The sequence below is a fragment of the Cricetulus griseus genome, chromosome 9 (genome assembly GCF_003668045.3).
Source record: "Cricetulus griseus strain 17A/GY chromosome 9, alternate assembly CriGri-PICRH-1.0, whole genome shotgun sequence".
Taxonomy (NCBI): domain Eukaryota; kingdom Metazoa; phylum Chordata; class Mammalia; order Rodentia; family Cricetidae; genus Cricetulus; species Cricetulus griseus.
The window spans coordinates 3,467,046-3,486,546 of record NC_048602.1 but is presented as its reverse complement, the minus strand read 5'-3'; the positions used below and the strand labels follow the sequence as shown (position 1 = coordinate 3,486,546).

At 54.6% G+C, this 19,501-nt stretch overlaps 1 protein-coding gene across 1 annotated transcript in view; it reads left to right on the top strand.

The window, feature by feature from the left end:
• Window positions 1–19,501, top strand: part of Pepd (peptidase D) — a 141,875-nt gene that overhangs the window by 108,669 nt on the left and 13,705 nt on the right. Inside the window, exons 10-11 of the mRNA XM_027430274.2 lie at window positions 9,809–9,877; window positions 10,975–11,052. Coding sequence (XP_027286075.1) covers window positions 9,809–9,877; window positions 10,975–11,052 — 147 coding nt within the window. The remainder of the gene's footprint in view (window positions 1–9,808; window positions 9,878–10,974; window positions 11,053–19,501) is intronic.

The following is a 19,501-nucleotide window of genomic DNA, read 5'->3' as shown; positions in this document are numbered from 1 at the left end:
CCTTGTTATTCACCGCACAGCTTCTCCCGGGGTACCTTAGGTTCTCATTTATGCCTGGATACATCGCAGCTCTTACCCGAGCCCGGCTTGGGAAAATTTATGGCAAGGGTGTTGGAGGAATGGCCAAGCAGGAAGGAGCCTCTCAGCAGCCCAGGCAGGAGGGACGTGCGGAAGGCTGGTGGCGCCTTTGCCTTCAGACATCCCTTGGTGGGCATCCCCAGTCCTAGTCATGTGCCTGACTTAGTCACTGTTCTTTTGCTATGAGGAAGCACCATGGCCGTAGCAACTCCTGTAAGAGAAAGCATTTAATTGGGCGGCCTACTTACAGTGACAGAGGCTTTCATCATGGAAGGAAGCTACATCCTGATCTGTAAGAAGAGAGAGACCGGACCTGGCTTGGGCTTTTAAAACCTCACAGCCCACCCCCCCAGTGACACACTTCCGCCAACAAGTGCACACTCCTGATCCTTCTCAAGTAGCGCCACTCCCTGAGGACCAAGCATTCAAACAGATGAGCCTATGGGGGCCGTTCCCATTCAAATCACCACAGCGCCCAGGCTCAGTGGCTTCCTGATGAGCCAAGAGAGCAGGATTAGCAGTGAGCACCGTGCCCGTGCCCGTGCTGTGTGTGCGGGCGGGCCACAGATCTACAGTAAGAACAGCTTTTCCCAGAACCGTCTTGCCGTCTGTCCCCCTGTATGGGGAGACTGGTCATTCCCAGCCAGTGCTTCATAAAATCTACCCTTTCTCCTTCCATGTTGTCCTTTTAGGTATTAATTATACCCACTATGTGGTTAAGGTCTCAGGCATTGTTTTTAGAAATCCTTGGGTTGGGGAGGGTTTGTCGTATCTGAAAATTTTGTATGGAGGGGACATGATGGTTGGGTGAGTTCATCGTGGGGGGGGTGGTTAAGCCTGTAGGAGTGGGGGCAGGGCGTGGAGGGTGTGTGCGAAGTCCACATGGGGGCGGGGTATGATAGGTGAGTAAGTTCACAGTGTTGTGGGGATAGTGACATGTATGTACTGTGTGTGAGCATCACAGGTGTGTATATGGCCTGTGCCACGGATTCATGTGGCATCTAGAATATGACGTGTATAGGCTGGTTGGTGAGCATGCGAGTGTGTGTGTGTGTGTGTGTGTGTGTGTGTGTGTGAGAGAGAGAGAGAGAGAGAGAGAGAGAGAGAGAGAGAGAGAGAGAGAGAGAGAGAGAGAGAGAGACTGCATATGTGTGGTGTGTCAGGTGCATTGTGAAAACTGAACTGTGGTTTGTATATGGTTATGTGATGTCTGTGGAACACTGTGTGCACATGTGTCTGACTTACGTATAAAAGCCTGGCTATAGGTGTGCATGTGATGTGTGAGTGTGCTGTGCGTGATAGGTTGTGAGCCTGCGGTGACGTATATGTGACATGCGTATATTTGAGGTCTGTACTGTGGGGGTATCTGTAGTCATTGGCTGACCCTCTTGAGGCTGGGGCCGTCAAGTTTGGATTCAGTGTGCCCTTCTGCTAGCGACTCCAGTATCACTGTTTTGTTAGGGGTTTCTAACCCTGAAGGTCATTCCCATTTGAACAGGGAAACCCAGGGCAAATGAACCTGTGTTTATGAATCCCGAGATACGTGTGCCCTTGCATGGCCCAGCAGGCATTCTGGCTGCTTACTTTGTTATGGAGTTGCCCCAAGTCCTGCCTTTATGTGTGAGTCACCATGCAGGCCCTAGCTCTGTGTGAGTGTCACCATGCAGGCCCTAGCTCTGTGTGTACACAGGTTTATGTGAGTGTCACCATGCAGGCCCTAGCTCTGTGTGTACACAGGTTTATGTGTGAGTCACTATGCAGGCCCTAGCTCTGTGTGTACACAGGCTTATGTGTCACCATGCAGGCCCTAGCTCTGTGTGTGTAGGTTTATGTGAGTGTCACCATGCAGGCCCTAGCTCTGTGTGTACACAGGCTTATGTGTGAGTCACCATGCAGGCCCTAGCTCTGTGTGTGTACACAGGTTTATGTGAGTGTCACCATGCAGGCCCTAGCTCTGTGTGTACACAGGTTTATGTGAGTGTCACCATGCAGGCCCTAGCTCTGTGTGTACACAGGCTTATGTGAGTGTCACCATGCAGGCCCTAGCTCTGTGTGTGTATAGGTTTATGTGAGTGTCACCATGCAGGCTCTAGCTCTGTGTGTGTAGGTTTATGTGAGTGTCACCATGCAGGCCCTAGCTCTGTGTGTGTACAGGTTTATGTGAGTGTCACCATGCAGGCCCTAGCTCTGTGTGAGTGTCACCATGCAGGCCCTAGCTCTGTGTGTGTACAGGTTTATGTGAGTGTCACCATGCAGGCCCTAGCTCTGTGTGAGTGTCACCATGCAGGCCCTAGCTCTGTGTGTAAACAGGTTTATGTGAGTGTCACCATGCAGGCCCTAGCTCTGTGTGTACACAGGTTTATGTGAGTGTCACCATGCAGGCCCTAGCTCTGTGTGTGTACAGGTTTATGTGAGTGTCACCATGCAGGCCCTAGCTCTGTGTGTGTACAGGTTTATGTGAGTGTCACCATGCAGGCCCTAGCTCTGTGTGTATACAGGTTTATGTGAGTGTCACCATGCAGGCCCTAGCTCTGTGTGTGTAGGTTTATGTGAGTGTCACCATGCAACCTAGCTCTGTGTGTACACAGGCTTATGTGTGAGTCACCATGCAGGCCCTAGCTCTGTGTGTGTACACAGGTTTATGTGAGTGTCACCATGCAGGCCCTAGCTCTGTGTGTACACAGGTTTATGTGAGTGTCACCATGCAGGCCCTAGCTCTGTGTGTACACAGGCTTATGTGTGAGTCACCATGCAGGCCCTAGCTCTGTGTGTGTACACAGGTTTATGTGAGTGTCACCATGCAGGCCCTAGCTCTGTGTGTACACAGGTTTATGTGAGTGTCACCATGCAGGCCCTAGCTCTGTGTGTACACAGGCTTATGTGAGTGTCACCATGCAGGCCCTAGCTCTGTGTGTGTATAGGTTTATGTGAGTGTCACCATGCAGGCTCTAGCTCTGTGTGTGTAGGTTTATGTGAGTGTCACCATGCAGGCCCTAGCTCTGTGTGTGTACAGGTTTATGTGAGTGTCACCATGCAGGCCCTAGCTCTGTGTGAGTGTCACCATGCAGGCCCTAGCTCTGTGTGTGTACAGGTTTATGTGAGTGTCACCATGCAGGCCCTAGCTCTGTGTGAGTGTCACCATGCAGGCCCTAGCTCTGTGTGTAAACAGGTTTATGTGAGTGTCACCATGCAGGCCCTAGCTCTGTGTGTACACAGGTTTATGTGAGTGTCACCATGCAGGCCCTAGCTCTGTGTGTGTACAGGTTTATGTGAGTGTCACCATGCAGGCCCTAGCTCTGTGTGTGTACAGGTTTATGTGAGTGTCACCATGCAGGCCCTAGCTCTGTGTGTATCCAGGTTTATGTGAGTGTCACCATGCAGGCCCTAGCTCTGTGTGTGTAGGTTTATGTGAGTGTCACCATGCAACCTAGCTCTGTGTGTACACAGGCTTATGTGTGAGTCACCATGCAGGCCCTAGCTCTGTGTGTGTACACAGGTTTATGTGAGTGTCACCATGCAGGCCCTAGCTCTGTGTGTACACAGGTTTATGTGAGTGTCACCATGCAGGCCCTAGCTCTGTGTGTGTACAGGCTTATGTGAGTGTCACCATGCAGGCCCTAGCTCTGTGTGTGTACAGGTTTATGTGAGTGTCACCATGCAGGCTCTAGCTCTGTGTGTGTAGGTTTATGTGAGTGTCACCATGCAGGCCCTAGCTCTGTGTGTGTACAGGTTTATGTGAGTGTCACCATGCAGGCCCTAGCTCTGTGTGTACACAGGCTTATGTGTCACCATGCAGGCCCTAGCTCTGTGTGTGTGTAGGTTTATGTGAGTGTCACCATGCAGGCCCTAGCTCTGTGTGTGTAGGTTTATGTGAGTGTCACCATGCAGGCCCTAGCTCTGTGTGAGTGTCACCATGCAGGCCCTAGCTCTGTGTGTACACAGGTTTATGTGAGTGTCACCATGCAGGCCCTAGCTCTGTGTGTACACAGGTTTATGTGAGTGTCACCATGCAGGCCCTAGCTCTGTGTGTACACAGGTTTATGTGAGTGTCACCATGCAGGCCCTAGCTCTGTGTGTGTGTAGGTTTATGTGAGTGTCACCATGCAGGCCCTAGCTCTGTGTGTGTACAGGTTTATGTGAGTGTCACCATGCAGGCCCTAGCTCTGTGTGTGTACAGGTTTATGTGAGTGTCACCATGCAGGCCCTAGCTCTGTGTGTGTACAGGTTTATGTGAGTGTCACCATGCAGGCCCTAGCTCTGTGTGTGTACAGGTTTATGTGAGTGTCACCATGCAGGCCCTAGCTCTGTGTGTGTAGGTTTATGTGAGTGTCACCATGAAGGCCCTAGCTCTGTGTGTACACAGGCTTATGTGTGAGTCACCATGCAGGCCCTAGCTCTGTGTGTACACAGGCTTATGTGTCACCATGCAGGCCCTAGCTCTCTGTGTGTGTAGGTTTATGTGAGTGTCACCATGCAGGCCCTAGCTCTGTGTGTGTAGGTTTATGTGAGTGTCACCATGCAGGCCCTAGCTCTGTGTGTGTGTAGGTTTATGTGAGTGTCACCATGCAGGCCCTAGCTCTGTGTGTACACAGGCTTATGTGTCACCATGCAGGCCCTAGCTCTGTGTGTGTGTAGGTTTATGTGAGTGTCACCATGCAACCTAGCTCTGTGTGTGTAGGTTTATGTGAGTGTCACCATGCAGGCCCTAGCTCTGTGTGTACAGGTTTATGTGAGTGTCACCATGCAGCCCTAGCTCTGTGTGTGTACACAGGTTTATGTGAGTGTCACCATGCAGGCCCTAGCTCTGTGTGTACAGGTTTATGTGAGTGTCACCATGCAGGCCCTAGCTCTGTGTGTACACAGGTTTATGTGAGTGTCACCATGCAGGCCCTAGCTCTGTGTGTGTAGGTTTATGTGAGTGTCACCATGCAGGCCCTAGCTCTGTGTGTGTACAGGTTTATGTGAGTGTCACCATGCAGGCCCTAGCTCTGTGTGTACACAGGCTTATGTGTCACCATGCAGGCCCTAGCTCTGTGTGTGTGTAGGTTTATGTGAGTGTCACCATGCAGGCCCTAGCTCTGTGTGTGTAGGTTTATGTGAGTGTCACCATGCAGGCCCTAGCTCTGTGTGAGTGTCACCATGCAGGCCCTAGCTCTGTGTGTACAGGTTTATGTGAGTGTCACCATGCAGGCCCTAGCTCTGTGTGTGTAGGTTTATGTGAGTGTCACCATGCAGGCCCTAGCTCTGTGTGTGTACACAGGCTTATGTGTCACCATGCAGGCCCTAGCTCTGTGTGTGTAGGTTTATGTGAGTGTCACCATGCAGGCCCTAGCTCTGTGTGTGTACACAGGCTTATGTGTCACCATGCAGGCCCTAGCTCTGTGTGTGTACAGGTTTATGTGAGTGTCACCATGCAGGCCCTAGCTCTGTGTGTACACAGGTTTATGTGAGTGTCACCATGCAGACCCTAGCTCTGTGTGTACACTGGCTTATGTGTCACCATGCAGGCCCTAGCTCTGTGTGTGTAGGTTTATGTGAGTGTCACCATGCAGGCCCTAGCTCTGTGTGTACACAGGTTTATGTGAGTGTCACCATGCAGGCCCTAGCTCTGTGTGTACACAGGCTTATGTGTCACCATGCAGGCCCTAGCTCTGTGTGTGTAGGTTTATGTGAGTGTCACCATGCAGGCCCTAGCTCTGTGTGTGTACACAGGCTTATGTATCACCATGCAGCCCTAGCTCTGTGTGTGTACAAGCTCTCAGTTCTAAGCCTCTGTCTCTCGTGTGCCCACTCGGCACTTCAGCTATGGCTTCTAGGTTCCCAGGCTTCCTTTCTGGCCTCTGCTCCTTTCTCTCTGCTGTGTCTGTTGTGTTCCATGCTGCAACCCCTGTGTGTGGGAAGCAAGAGGCTTCCTGGTTGCAGCCGTCCATCCGTTCACAAACTGTCATTCCACAGAGGCAGCCTACAACAAATTGTGACTGTGGACTTGGGTCACTCAGCAGTGGGCCTCTCCATCGCTGCCTTGCTCTGTTTTCCACGAAACTGCAGGGGCGTCTTTTTGAAGTACCCTGGCTACCGACGTGGGGTCGGGTTGCTCTGCTAGCCTGGCCCATGCTTGCTCATCCCAGCTCTGCCTGCTGAGTTCCGACCAACCTCTACAGAGCCTCGCATTGCCTCCATGTGACAACTGTGGCTCAGTTCAAAGCATTTGGTCCTCTGTCCTTGCCCCTGAAAGATCAGAAACACCACCTTTACCTCTTCATGCCCCCGCCCCACCCACCCACCCACCGAGTCACCCTCGCTCTCCTTAGAACTTGGGTACCTTTACACGCCCACAGCCCAGGCTAGAAGCCTGCAGAAAACGTGGCTGGCCCACTTAATCTACTTATTATTATTACCTCAAAGCATCTGTATGTCCTTGGATGCTTCTGTCTTCTATCAGAAAAAAAAAACCAAAACACCAAGGGCTTGAGGTTGGCTCGGCAGTGAAGCACTGACTTAGCTTGTATAAGGCTGGGTCCTGATTGGCTGCCTGTCCTATGGCTGTGACAGACTTGAAGCAGCTTGAGGGAGGGAGACTTTGTGGTGGCTCATGGTTCAGGGACTGTCAGCCCGTGGTGGCAGAAAAGGCTTGGCTACAAGAACAGCTCTGGCTGTTGCCCGGGGAAAGTCTGGTGGTCAGTGTTCCTCTCATCTCCAAGGATCAGCCTGTGGACTCCAAGTGGGGCGGGCCACCTGAGGGCCCACACCCAGTTAGCCTGTGTCCACCAGCAGGCCCCATAGCCCCGCCCCCCCAAATGCCAACAGGTATCCAGACAGTCACGGAAAGCAGAACATGCCGATGTCCAGTGTAAAAACACCAGGCTCTTTTGTGGGGGCGGCGGGGGGGGGGATCTCTGCGTGGTGACTCTCCTCCCTAGAGCTCCTGCTTATGGGGAATATGGGCTCGTGAGTGTGGCTGGAAGATGGCCTGGGTCAGGCTGAGGCTTCGAGCTGAAAACTGAGTCTGGCTTGCCTGTGACCCCTGTACTGGAAGTGGCTTTTTTTCTTCCAAAGACGCAAAGGATACAAGGAAGGTTTGTCCCTGCTGAGATCAGGCCCCAGGCACAGGTGCCGAACCCACCCCAGGCTCCATCCTGGTGAAACGTGTTTGCCACCTGTATATCCAGTGGCATGGCTGTCCCTCTACCTATCCTATTCTGAAGCGAGACAACCCCGGTGGCACCTATGGTCAGGTACAGGCCACCTGTCTCCACCTCTGAGAACATGGCAATGTGCGCCCTCCCCTCCGCCCCCGATGTTTTGTTAAAGAACCATATCTCCAAAAGCTGAGGGAGCACTGAGGCTCCATGGGTGACTTGGAGGCTTCCTGTGTGGAGAGGGAGCTGTTTCTGAGACCGCCTGTCCATCAGGGGATTTGTAGAGGGAGGCTGCCTTCCTGGGGTGGGTGGGAGAATCCCAGGGAATGTGCCTAATTCAGGCAGACTCAGCTCTCTGGCTTAGCTCTGACTGCTCTCATGGCCCGTGTCTGCCATTGTGAATACCAGCTAAGAAAGGAGTGGGTGTCCCATCCCATCCCACCCCGTCACTCCTCCCCCACAGCTCCTGAAACCCTTTGCCTTGAGGAAACATTTCACTTGTAAGACACCCAATTATCCTGGAAGGTTTGCAGGCAAGTCTGAAAGCCGATCGAATCTAGTGGAACCGTTTCTGCATAACAACTACTTAATACCCAATCATAACAATTATACATAATTTGTGTTTACAGTGCCTAGAAGATTAAACTCCTCCGCGCAGACGCTTTCCAAAACAGGCCTAGAACGTGCAGGGCAGGCAGGGTTGCCACTCAGCGTGCCCACAGGCTGCCTTTATTTGTCTGCAGATGGCAGTAGGCAGAATACCACCACCTGGGTCTGTTTCTCAGAGCAGGGTTGAGCCAGGGCCTGGCAGGGGTGCTGGAGCCTCTGGGATGGAGTGAAGACGGTTCCCCACCACCACCACCCCTTACCAGCTCCCTTCTGCAGAAGCCAGGCGTGTTGTGTCCCAATGCTGAGGTCCAAGGCGTACGGGGGGGGGGTTGGGGGGGCTGAGGCGTTCTAAAGCTGTGGCCAGTGCAGCCTCCCTGGGGTTCATGAGGTTCAGCTTTCTTTCTTAAAAAAAAAAAAGAAAGAAAGAAAGAAAGAAAGAAAGAAAGAAAGAAAGAAAGAAAGAGATTTATTTTTGTCAGGCCCCTTTAACCCAAACACTCAGGAGGTAGTGGTAAATAGATCTTTGTGAATTCAGTTCAAGGCCAGCCTGGTCTAGAGTTCCAGATCAGCTGGAGCTTCATAGTGACGTACCATTAAAAAGGGGTGTGTGTGCCTTTCTTTCTTTCCAGATTTGCTTATTCTTATGTAACGCATGAGTGTTGTGCCTGCCTGCATGTATGTATGTGTGCACCACACGCATGCCTGGTGCCCGTGGAGGTCAGAAGGTATCAAATCTGCTGACGCTGACCCTGCAGGCAGCTGCGAGCCTTCTGATGTGGGTGCTGGGAGCCAAACTGCCAGACAGTGCTTGCTCTTGAGTGCAGAGCCATCTCTCCAGTCCTAGCTTTCTTTTGTTTGCTGCTCTTGTTTGGTTGCTTGTTTTGGTCTGGATTTTTGAAGACAAGATTTTGACATGTATCCCAAGCTTATTCTGAACTCGTAGCAGTCTCCCTGGGATGATGAGTGTGGGCCTTTTAATATGACCTCTCTGGTCCATCCGTGTCTGAAGAGCCTCTTCCAAGTCTGCCCAGGGGACCCAGTGTGAGGAGATTGCTCGCTGCCCTCTTTCAGCTTGCGTATTCTCATTGCGGAACCTTCTGGAAAGAAGGCTGGATCACCTCCTACCCCCTCCCTTCTCACTCTCTCAGACTGTACAGTACTGTAATGATACCCTGTAGGGAGACACTGTAGCCCTGCCTCCTAGGAGCTAGTTACAGGTGTGCTTGACTACGCCTGTCAGGGCGTGGTCAGGGGAGGTTCAGGATGACCCGTGGTGACGTGGGAGCTCTCTCTGGCCTCCCTAGCCTGCTGCCTCTGGGCACGCTCTGGCTTATGATTGGCCGGTGTCTATCTGAATAAAGATATCTTAACCTTACGGACTACGGATCATCTTCGCTCCTGTTATAATACCCCACTCTCCCCAAGGACATCCCCGGGCACTGGGCCCATCTGCCCCTTCAGCCATGGCTGTTGGGCCTGCCTGCTTAGGGTGTGAGCATGTCCCTAAGCCCAGCCGGCTTACTGCTGTCTCAAGCAAGGGGACGTGGAGCCTGACCCCTCACCTCTCTGGACATTGCCCTGCCTTGGCCACTTGCACCAGCCCAGCCACTCTGCCACTCTGGCTGCACGGCACTCCATCGGTGGCCCAGGACAACACTGGGTCATGCTGCTCCTCAGCCATGCACCAGTCACAGATTCCCAGGGAGACCCCTCCAGCCCTATAGAATTGTGTCCCTCTCGTCAGCTTGTCTCCCAAGGGACAGGCTCCAGTGTTCTCGCCCTCCCACCGTGCCCACCTTTTCTGGCGACACTCTGACCTCCATAGTCCCGTGGCCCAGGGCTGGCCCTGTGCTCACACTCACTGGGGAACCCCAGCCTACTCAGGGGTGTGGCAGAAGCAGGTCCATGTGGAGGATCTGGTTTGAGGATGAAGACCATTTCCATGACTCCGGTAACACCCCGCCATGTGTCTCTCTCCACAGCCTGTTCCAACACTACTGTTACTCCCGGGGCGGCATGCGCCATACCTCCTACACCTGTATCTGCTGCAGGTAAGTTTTGGGCCTCGTGGAAAGAGAGGCAACAGGGAGCACTCATCCTCCCAACCCCTAGGTCAGGGGCACTTGCTCACTCCTGTGCCTGCACCAGTGCCTGGAAGTCACCTTGCCCCCCACTGCCGGCACCCCTTGCTCTGTCACGCGTGTGCACAGGGAGCATAAGACACACGGGCTAGTCTCTAGGTAGCAAATTGTAGCAAATAGGTGGGTTGCTGCTGTGTGCAGCGGATAAAACATAGATGGAGCTGCGTCAGTACCAGGATTGAGTCCATTTGTAAGAGTGTTGCGTGGTTGGGGGGGGCAGGTGTTGGGCTCCGTGTGGGTGTCTATGGCACACCATGGATATGCTCCTGCAGACGCACATGGTAGAACCAACCGTGGTCGTCGGGGCAGCCATTGGCTCTGGCGGCACTGATGTGGTCTCCGGGGGCACGTACAGCTGTGTGAGTGGCTGACTGCAGGTGTCATTCTGAGTGCCTGTGAGTGGCCTCCTGTGTCTGGGGCTGACCCAAGCCAGCCTGCCAAGCTCCATCCCTGCAGCCTGGTCGCTGCTCAGCCTGGACAGCGGTGGGCGGCTCTCGCTGATGTGAGTGAGCGTCCTCACACATGAATAAAACATCTGAACATCTCTGTCCTTGGAAATGGATAGAGAGAAAAAAATCATTATTGCTCCTTTTGTGATTCCGGAGACTCTCAAATAGAGCCATAGATATCACACCTGGGTGGGGTTTCCCCCTTTGGACAGACTTGCAAGTTCTTCCTAAAGGCATTGCTCATTCGAGTAGCTCCATGGGACGGGGAACAAGGAGCCACTAGCTTCTCATCTCCCTGGCCCTGGGTAGGTCTCCTGAGAGGCTCCTGAGACTGCAGGACCCTTCCATAACCCTCCCTGCCTTTAGCCCTTCTCCAGGCCCATGAGCCTCTGCTCTTTGTGTATGCTGCCTTCATCTCCGGCCCAGAAGGCAGCTGTCAGACCCGGGGAGCTGCTTCCAGCTCTGAGGCAGGCGGGGACACCGTGTTCCTCTACTCCCGGCTGTGGGCCTGGTCCAGCCTCCAGTGGGACCTTAACTACCCTCCATGGCTCTTTGCAGTGGTGAGAACGCGGCTGTGCTGCACTACGGCCATGCCGGGGCCCCCAACGACCGGACGATCCAGGATGGAGATATGTGGTAAGTGAGGCCTGGCTGCTGTCCCCGCACTATACACACGAACAGTTGGGGCAAAAGGAGACACCCCACGTCTGGGTCAGCCAAAGGCCTCTGGGCCTTTGTCCCAAGAGGGTTGGCGACAGTGAAGCCTGCTTTCAGCCCAGACTTCTCTGCTATAGCTGTTACCCTGCATGCTGCCTTCCCCAGGCCTAAGGCCTGCACCCTGCAAGTAAACACCATGAGGCAGAGCGCCAACAACATTCCCTATGGAACTGGGAAGGGTTGGGGGGGTGCTTTTTTACTATCCCAGCCTCGCCCAGGCTCCCTTCCAACCATTGAGCTCCCACCCTAAAACCCGTGATCCCTGGCCACCAAGCTCCCGGCCATGCGCAGTCATTGCTTCAGCTCTGCCATGCGCTGGGCTCCACACAAGGCCATGGTAGGGCAAGTGCAGGCAGAACATGCTAGACTGCCCCCCTTGGGCTTGGAGAAAACTGTACTCACAGATAAAACTGTTCCTCAGTCACTCCCCACCTGACACTGGCCACGCCAGGCTCCTAAGAGCCACCCTGAGGTTTGGAGCTCCGTCACAAGCCACACAGAGCCACCCTACCTTGGCCTTCTGATGTTCTGTGAGCATCAGTTGGCCAAAAGGGTCCCGGTCCTGCCTGGTTCCTAGATGTCTGTTTTGTTGGCCAGCTAGAACTGGCCAAGAACTCACAGCAATCCTCCTGCCTCTGCCTCCCAGGTGCTGGGATTACAGGCATAAACCACCATGCCTGGCTGGTTCTTAGCTGTTGTTGGGTCTGTTGACCAGCAGCTTCCTTCTCAGCCGCCGCTGCACGCATGCCCAGGCTTGCATTTTCGTGGTGGCTGCTCACTGGGTGGCTTTGGCCCTGCTTCGGGGAGGGGGAGCCTGCTCCACGGAGTTCCCAACCTATGTCTACTGAGGGGGGAACACACATGCATGGACAGACAGACAACTAGCTGCTGAGAAAGACACCATGCTTTGGGTAGTCACTACCACATACAAGACAACCGCTCAATCCCAGGGCCCACACGGGCACATGGCTGCCAGCCTGCCCACCAGGGTCAGCTACAAGGTGAGACATGCTGGTTCAAGCCACTCACCCTTCTGTAAGGAAAGCTGCTTCTCTCTGCCTCAGTTTACCCATCTGTGAGTGGAGATAACATACATCTCTCAGGAGTCCCCATGATAACGGCATGAAGAGCATATAAGGAACAGAGGGGCTGAAAATGGCCACTCCCTGGGGCCCAATCTGATAGAGCAAGTGGCAGCCAACAAGAGATGAGGTCAGTTGCCACTCCATCCCCTCCATGACTACAACAGGACCCCAGTCAGTGTCAGTCTGCCTGAAGGCTGCTCAGAGCCCCTGGAATCCTGGGCCTGTGCCTAGGCCTCAGAGCCCTGGGAGCTGCCTCTAGGCACTGGGGCTGGAGTGGCTGAGGTTCCCCAGGGTGCTGGGCCCACGAGTGGCTGCCTCAGCCTTGGCTCATCTGGAGACGAGGAGGAGAAGAGCAGGCCCTCCCTCCCCTCTAGGCCATGTTGGAGCCAGTGGCAGCAAGAGAGGCGCCTGGCCTCTTCAGGCACTATGATGGCCCAAGCTCCCCCCTCCCTGACCTCCTCTACCCCTCACCCACTCTTCCTGGCATGCCCTCCTACCTAGGGCCTTAAGCATGTTTGGCAAACACTAGCACTGAACCATACCCAGCCCAGCTCTCTTTTCCCTTGTTACCTTGAGACAGAGTTTTACTAAGTCTTCCAGGAGGGACTTGAAGTCTCATCCTCCTGGCTCAGCCTCCAAGGAGCTGACACTTTGGTCTGTACCACAAGGTCTCACTGCCCAAGAGCTTTTCTGATAATCTTTGGCTCTGGGATATTCTGGTTAGGACCGGGGGACAGGACGCTGGACCCCCCAACCCAGGGCAGAGGCGGAGGCCAGCCACATGAGCAGGTCCCCACCATCCTGGGAGAGCTCTGACTGGTGGGAGCCCCCTTGGCCATGAGTTTGACTTTTCTTGAGTTCAGCACACAGCAGAGAAAGCAGCTACTTCCTCTCTGTCAACGCCGTCTGTCTAAAGGGGGCTCTTGCCCTGTGGGAAGGCCAGTACCACCTGCATTCCTGGGGACCCCGGATTGTTAGGGGTCAGCTAGGATGCTTGTGTCCCTTAGGCCTCAATATAGCCCAGCTGCTGCGACCTCAGCCCTTGTGGGCAGCATGTGGCACCTGTGTTCTGCATACAGCTGTGAACAGGAGTGGGCTGGGGAGCCCACGGATGTTCGTGCCCAGCTCAAATTGGTGATTTTGTTTTTCTAGTGCTAACTTTGAAATGTAGCCAGTGGAATCATTATGAGTTTATTATTGTCAATTTATTATGCAGCATTTAGAACATGTTTTGTTGATTACTGCCACTGCCAGATTGCTGGCGGCATTTATAATCCATTGTTTTATTGAAATTGATCTGCCAGGCACCTAGTGCGTTCGGTAAATAATAAATCACACTGTTATCCCAACATAAAGCCACGGTCCTTCATCATAAGGTAGGGGACCAGAAAACGTGTATAGAGAGTATAGAGTGGGGTCTGTCCCGAAGCTGAGTCCCTCCTGGGACGGGGCATGTGTTCCAGGCACTAAGCACAGGCCTGGGCTCTGGGCCCTACCTAGCTTTTGACGTGAAAGATTATTTAACAGCAATAGGACCGTTTGTGGAGTCAGAGCTAGTTCAGAACAGGCAGGCGTGGAGGTGACAGTCAGCCCCCTCAGTCTGTCAGTGGTCCCAGGGGTGAGTATACCCACACTTCTCAGCATATATCACACGAGTGTTCCAGGAGCCATGTTGTACGATCCCGAGCACAGAGGCTTCCCCTCACACCTCAGTTTTCCAATCCATCTATGGGATCCTAGTGCACTGACTCCAAGGAGTCGGGAGCTGGTGAATGCAGAGCCAGACAGGCTGGACATCTCCCTGCAAACAGTTAAACTGGGGTCCCACACTGTAGCCCAGGCTGGCCTGGATGTACAGCGGGGCCCTTGCCTCCCAAGTGCTCAGAATGCAGGCGTGCACCACTGTTACCTGCTCATGGTGACCTTAGGCGGGGCTGAAAGTCGGCTAGGGCCACTTCCAGCCACTATGGGCCACAGTCCTCACCCGCGAGGTCTAGCCGTTGCCCAGCCTGGTCTGTGCTGCAGGCCAAGTTTGTCAGCCAAGTACTGCAGGCCATCCCACCTCCTAGCCAGTGGCTCCCAGGTCCCTTTCCTGTTTCTGTGGGCCAGATCCCACCCCCAGCTGCTCTGTGTGTGTGTGGATCCCAGGGAAGGGGTGGGGACATGTGTGGCCTCAGATGTCTGGGCGTCTCTCAGTGCAGAGCCATGGGGCCTACAGGGGCCTGCGGCTGTTGAGCCTCTTGGAGTTTTCCTGTTGGCTCCCAGAGGGCCTTCCAGCTGTGTCCCTGGAGTTCCCCTGAACCCACTAGTCGGGTCACTCCTTCAGGAAGCACCAGCTGCATGCTGCTTTCTTGTTCACAGCGGCGAGCAGGCAGGGCTTTGATGACAGGGCCTGCCAAGTGTGGCGGCGGGCTTGTTAGTTGATGCTTCCAGCATGTTCACATAGAGGGTGGTGTTGAACAAGGTCACTGGAGGCCCTTCCTGAGTGGGAGGCCACAGAAGAAGCTGCCCACTGCATCTAGCTCCAAGCAGGTGGCTGTGAACACATCCAAAGAAATGGGGAAGGAGCCAGGGGCCGCCCGTCCTGGAGAAGGAGTGGTTCTCAAATACCCCTGAGCCGGCTCTCAGACCGATAAAGGCTATAGCCGGGCCAACAGGAAAACCACCAACCATGCCTAAATCCACCGGGAAGCGGGGCATCCCAGGTTGAGTCCTTTGTGCAAGACTCTCCGAGCTGTGAAGTTCTCTGCTTCTCCTTACGCCCGGGCAAGAGGACGCGTCCTCAGTCGGGGGTTCTGAGTTGGAAAACAGCTGGGGCGCTCCTCCTCAGCTGGGTGCCATGGCTCCTCTCCAAACCTTTTAGAGCACAGGTCCACTTGTGCTCCAGGTCTGGGTCTCCCAAGGGCAGGTGGTGGCTGACAGATGGCTTGCAAGGCTTTCCAGCACTGGCCAGCAGAGGGCAGTGTAGCCTCAGGACTCAACCAGGCCTCTCTCTGGGTTGTGGTTTGCTGTGCTGCCCTGGGGTGTGGGAGGTGGGCCTGCAGCGCAGCTCGGGACAAGCCAGTCCTCGCCTTGCACTTAGCAGCTTGCCAGTGCCCCCCTCTCTCTCCGTCCCTGCTGTGGCCTCTGGCCTCATCTGTCTCCCTGCTCTGATAATGGCCGTGTCAGGAGGTCACCAAGCCCCCGAGCAACCGAGGTGTCAGAGTCGGTGCCCGAGGCTCTTCCCACGCTTCAGAAGGCCTGGAGAAAGGGGTGTGTGTGGCTGCAAGCTCCTTGTTACCTGTGCCTAGTATTCCAGCAGGCTTGAGAGAATGTCTTCACCACAGCCAGCTCCCTGCCGCCAGGCTCAACTCATCCCTTCCCCAGCCTTGCTGTTTCTGAAGGGAAGCTTGGTGGCCACTAGGGGGCCCCACCAAGAGCATTTGGTAGTGGGAGAGAGGCCAGCCTGTGGGGCAGGAGAGCTCCCTGCAAACACAGGCCATTGCCAGCAGCTGTCCGAGCAGATGAGCCGGCCGAGGCCTTCGCTGTCCCATAGCAGAAGACGGTTAGACTTCTAACCAGGGCTCATATTTGCAGCTAACCCTCCTGGCCATACCCAGATGCCCTCCTCACGTGATTTCTGCCCCTTCTGTTTAGCCTGTCACTGCTCTGTGGCCATGCCCACCCCATTGACGTCACAACCCATGGCTTAAAAGGCGCTAGTCTAGACAGCCCAGGCCCTCACAGACATCACAAGACACTGGTCACCAAAAAAGTGAAACGAAGCATGTGCTGTCTGCATGATGGTGACTGCTGGCCTCCACCCACCCAAAGCAGCCACTGCCCCGGTGAGGCAGGCAGCAGCTGAGCGCCGCGCCTGGCCTGGCCTGGCATTAGTGCTCTGCGCCCCTGTGATCTCTCTTAGAGGGCAGTGCCAGGTCTCTGAAGACACAGGGGGACACAGCATAGAACTGTTCTCATTAGAGCGTACACCGAGGATTTGTAGATCTGGGCCTTGGGGGTAGAGACCTACTGCTGGCGTGGGGGGTGGTACCCCTGCCTACTTAGACCCCGAGGAGCAGCTGACCTGGGGGTCGACAGGAAGAGCCTCACTCCATGGGTCCACCTGAGGGCTGCCATGCACAGAGGCCTGGTGGGAGGCTGGGAGCGAGCGGCTGACCTGAGAACTGGGGAGGCGGGTGCCCACTGTGGCCAGCCTGGGAGCACGCACCGCTGCAGAGACAAGGTGACCGACCAGCTACCGTCCCGTTCCATCCCTGCTGGAGGAGCATTTCCAGCTGTTCAGAACCCCCGTCTCCCCCACTCTCCCGCTCCCCCTCCGGCCTGGCATGCACACTGGGGAGTCTGGACAAAGCAGGCATGCTTAGCACACGTGCACGGAAGATGTCAGTCTTGGGTGAGAAGCAGCCGAATGTGTGTGTTGCATACTCAGATTAAAATGAAGCTACAAGCTGAGTACAAAGTGGCCCTTGTATAAACATTGCAGCATTCCCCTTGGAGGCCTTCTGCCTGCGGGCTGGCTTTGCCCTGTGCAGGGCCTGAGGGAGTCAAGCACGACCCGGAGAGGGTCTGGGTGGGCCAGTGGTGGCAGGTAGCCCAGGCCTGGAGCTGCCCCATGAAGAGCCAGAGGAAGACAGAACGTTCATCGCAGCCAGAAGCACAGCCACGGGAACACATGTGGGGAGGAGACAGACGCCAGCACATTGCTGGGAGACATGTCGTCTCCCAGATGTCTCAGATTATCACACAGACCCACTCGGCCAGTGATGGAGGTGTCCCTGGAGGATGTCCCCTACACAGCCAGGAAGGGGAGATCTTACATTCTCAATGGAGCCAAGAATGACGGAATTCTCCATCGTAGTTGTGCATGGAAAGGGGCAGGCACAGTAGACAGAAAACTGGAGGGATGATTTATAAAAACGATGGCTTTCATCCCTGGATTCCAAATGGCTTGAATCGGAATCACTTAGCATGGAAAAGCACCGAGGGAGGATTTAAAAACAATAAACAACAACAGAAAAAAAAAAAGGCAGAAAATATGGGGAACTGAGAACACAAAAATAGACTCTAGCCTGTGCCCAAGCATCGCCGGGCAGGACGGAGCTGGCTGGCGGGGGTACACTTCCTTCTCCAGAAAGAGGATGGTTTTAACAAAAACTAAAGTTGGAGGCTTTAGAAGCTGGAGGAGAGAGCCTGGCTGGCTGAAGAAATCAATGCCCGTCCTGCCATCTCTGTTTGGAGGAAGGTCTAGAGAACTTGGTTCAGACTGGTGTGCCCCCAGAGAATCCTGTGTCCCATTCTAGATGATTCTAGCATTTCCTGTCATCGTGTGAGCTTCCTGGTTTTTAAAAATAGCTCATTTCTGTTTTTCCCTTAGACTCGCTTTAGTAGAATCTTCTTCCCCAGGGGCGATGGCAGGTCACCCTTTATGTGGCACCTCCCAGGAACGAGAGTCTCCACACGCCTGGCCCTGTTCTGTCTCCACAAGCCTTGATTCTCAGACGCTCCAATCCACCAAACCACGAAGCCTTGTTTCCCTTACTGAGTTCGGGAAGCCCAGATAAAAGCGTTCTTCCAGCCACCTGCGGCTGGGGCCCCTTGCAGCTCTGTTCCCCACTGCCGCCTTGGGTCCACTTCCACTGGCCCCAAGAGTGCCTTCTTCACACCTGCAGCTTGCAAGGGTCACCTGCCCAAACGTTTAAAAGGTGGAAAAGTGAGGTCCCAAAGGCTGAGGGGAAGAGGCCAAAGGGGGTGACTGAGGTGTCACCTCCCTCAACTGAGGACTTTCCTGGGCCTGTGTTCACAGCCTCAGTTTCCCTTCCGTCTGGGTCTTCTATGTGCCTTGCCCTCTAGGCACACCCTACACAGGAGTAAACCTCCAGGCAGTTTCTGGCCCCGAGGTCCCCAGTGCAGCCCAGGGAACAGATGTCTGGGTGTGTCTCTGGGCCTCTCTGTTTCATGGCCCTCTTATAACTGAGCTGGGTGGGTCCTGCTGAAGTGAGGCCCAGCTCCCTTGAGTCTGCTCCACACAGGGTCCCCAAAGACTTTGACCCAAGCCAAAGTTCCCTGTCATACTGGGGTGTGGGGGTTGCCTCTGCCCACCCTCTAGGAATCACCTGAGATGTTATCTATGCTTCGCCTTCCGTACCGTTGACCCCATTTATGGTGTTTTGCAACCAGAAGAGTCGGGAGATTAAAAAGTGCCTGGCCGAGGACTTTGGATTCCAGCATGGTGTCCAGGCATTCTGAGAATTGGAGATTTTCCTGTACAATCAGCTGCCATTCGGTAGTTGGTACTGTGGTACTGTTGGTACTGTGGCGAGCCATGTGGTCAGAAAGAATCCATGCTCTACATGACCAGCCAGGGGCCCACCCTGCCCCCTTGCTCTGTCTCTCAACATCAGCACACAGGCAGCTTCTGGAATGTTTGTGGTTGCCGTTAGAGTAGGATTTGGGTGAGAGGCCCTCATAAAGGAAGCCACAGATATGCCCTGGGCTCAGACTGGCCAGCATGTGTCTGGCTGTAGATGGACATGGCCACCCCCAACCCCTACCACACTAAGCAGAGCCAGCCTCCATTGGTGCAGAAAGACTGGACCATGATCCATCCCTCAGCCTATTTGACTGGAATTAATGTCATGACCCCAGGAATCGGCCCTTGCTCTGTCTGTTATAGGACCCTCCTGGGGATGCTAAAATGGGACAGGTTACAAAGAGGTGCCCCGTGTATATACCCCTTTGCCTTTGTCACTCTGTCATTCTGAGGTGACTGATCCATGTCCCAAAAGCCAGCCCAGGACCCACAAGCCTTGCTGCATCCCAGATAGTGAGTGCACAGGGCAGAATCCTTGTCTGTCCTCATTGTCGGGCCCCATGGCCTGCCGTGTGTCATGACCAGGAGTCATGACACGGTATCCAGAGGGGTAGCTCCAGGGTCCTGCCTCAGCAGGCCTGGCTGTCCACCCTGGCTCAAGACTCCTCCAAGTTCTCTCCACCATCTCAGCCTGCACAGCCACCCACCTGGGGACCACACGGCGGCACCCTCTGTCAGTCCCCAGGAAAGCACTGCTAAATAGGCTGCTCACACTCTGATGTTTCTTCTGTGCCCCTCTCAGGTGCTGGTGAGACATGTCTGCCTCCCTGAGCAGATGATACCAAGCAGTAGGGCAGTGTCTGAGGTGCCAGCCACTTGCTGGTTCCTCCCAGGCACCACGGGCCTGTCAGAGAGGCCTGGTGCAGCTCAACCCATTGGGAAAATGTGTCCTGGGTGCAAGCAGGGTGGA